The sequence below is a fragment of the Charadrius vociferus genome, unplaced genomic scaffold (genome assembly GCF_000708025.1).
Source record: "Charadrius vociferus isolate BGI_N301 unplaced genomic scaffold, ASM70802v2 scaffold1089, whole genome shotgun sequence".
NCBI lineage: Eukaryota > Metazoa > Chordata > Aves > Charadriiformes > Charadriidae > Charadrius > Charadrius vociferus.
Genome location: NW_009649968.1, coordinates 18,684 through 20,577, shown reverse-complemented (window position 1 = coordinate 20,577; position 1,894 = coordinate 18,684). Strand labels below are relative to the sequence as shown.

The 1,894-nt window shown below is 61.6% G+C and overlaps 1 protein-coding gene across 1 annotated transcript in view; it reads left to right on the top strand.

The window, feature by feature from the left end:
• Nucleotides 1-1,894, top strand: part of PAQR6 (progestin and adipoQ receptor family member VI) — an 11,047-nt gene that overhangs the window by 7,249 nt on the left and 1,904 nt on the right. Inside the window, exons 2-4 of the mRNA XM_009891587.1 lie at nucleotides 243-370; nucleotides 1,427-1,514; nucleotides 1,612-1,756. Coding sequence (XP_009889889.1) covers nucleotides 243-370; nucleotides 1,427-1,514; nucleotides 1,612-1,756 — 361 coding nt within the window. The remainder of the gene's footprint in view (nucleotides 1-242; nucleotides 371-1,426; nucleotides 1,515-1,611; nucleotides 1,757-1,894) is intronic.

Genomic DNA, 1,894 nt, shown 5'->3' with positions numbered 1-1,894 from the left:
CACCATCGGGTCCCTCGGGTACGCGTGGCTGGGTGATGGTGGGGCAGGTTTCTCCCCCCTCCAGTTCCCTCAGCCAAGGTGGGAAATCACCTGGGCTCCCCACCCAACTTCGCTCCGGCTGGCGCTGGGCTCCCAGCCCATCCTGCCTCAGTTTCCCCACCCATCACGAGGCCAGAGCAGCTCTCTGGGGCCGCCCCGCTCCCCCCCAGTGTGTCCCCTCACCAGCCCCACTGTCCCCACAGATCTTCTGGGAGGATGGGATCATGTCAGGGTATCGGCACCCCAAGAGCTCAGCCCTTGACTGCGTCCTCAGCTCCTTCCAGATGACTAATGAGACAGTCAACATCTGGACACACTTCCTGCCGACCTGGTGGGGATGGGGACGGGGACAGAGATGAGGATGTGAATAGGAACGGCGATGGGCATGGGGCTACGGGATAGAGATGGGAGCGGGGGTGGAGATGGGAATAGGGATGGGGATGGGGATGGGAATGAGGGATCCCATTGGGGATAGGGACAAGGATGGGAATGAGGGAAGGATGGAGATGGGAATGGGGACAGAGACAGGTGTGGAGATGGGGACAGGGATGGGGACAAGCATGGGGATGAGGAGGGGATGGAGGTGGGGAATGGGATGGGATGGGATGGGGTGGGATGGCATGGGGATAGGGATGTGAACAAGCATGGGGATGGGATGGGAATGGAGATGGGATGGGGACAAGCATGGGGATGAGGAAAGGATGAAGGTGGGGAATGGGATGGGATGGGATGGGGTGGGATGGCATGGGGATAGGGATGTGAACAAGCATGGGGATGGGATGGGAATGGAGATGGGATGGGGACAAGCATGGGGATGAGGAGGGGATGGAGGTGGGGAATGGGATGGGATGGGATGGGGTGGGATGGCATGGGGATAGGGATGTGAACAAGCATGGGGATGGGATGGGAATGGAGATGGGATGGGGACAAGCATGGGGATGAGGAGGGGATGGAGGTGGGGAATGGGATGGGATGGGATGGGGTGGGATGGCATGGGGATAGGGATGTGAACAAGCATGGGGATGGGATGGGAATGGAGATGGGATGGGGACAAGCATGGGGATGAGGAGGGGATGGAGGTGGGGAATGGGATGGGATGGGATGGGGTGGGATGGCATGGGGATAGGGATGTGAACAAGCATGGGGATGGGATGGGAATGGAGATGGGATGGGGACAAGCATGGGGATGAGGAGGGGATGGAGGTGGGGAATGGGATGGGATGGGATGGGGTGGGATGGCATGGGGATAGGGATGTGAACAAGCATGGGGATGGGATGGGAATGGAGATGGGATGGGGACAAGCATGGGGATGAGGAGGGGATGGAGGTGGGGAATGGGATGGGATGGGATGGGGTGGGATGGCATGGGGATAGGGATGTGAACAAGCATGGGGATGGGATGGGAATGGAGAGGGCTGCGGACGGCGGCTTTCGTGTACCCCTTCCTCTACGACAACATCCCGCTCTTCTACCGGGTGAGTCGGGCCGTCAGGGGTCAGGTGCCACCACCACGGGGGTCCCCAGGGGTGTCTGTGTCCCCCCCCTCCTCTCTGCTCACCCGCCTCCCCACAGCTCCTCTTCTGCCTCTGGAGTACCTGTGCCTGGAGCGATGCTGTGGCCGGGTACTGCTACCACCTCCTCTTCGCACTGCTCACCGGCTTCCTCTTCGCCTCCCACCTGCCCGAACGCCTGGCGCCCGGCCGCTTCGACTACATCGGTGAGAGCAGCCCCCTCCCAGTACCTCCCAGTACCTCCCAGTGCCTCCCAGTGGCTCCAGTCCCCTGTGGTCCCCCCCCTCCGCCAAAGCAGCGGGAGCTGGGCAAGGAGTCGCAGCACCCAGGGGGTGACATTGACA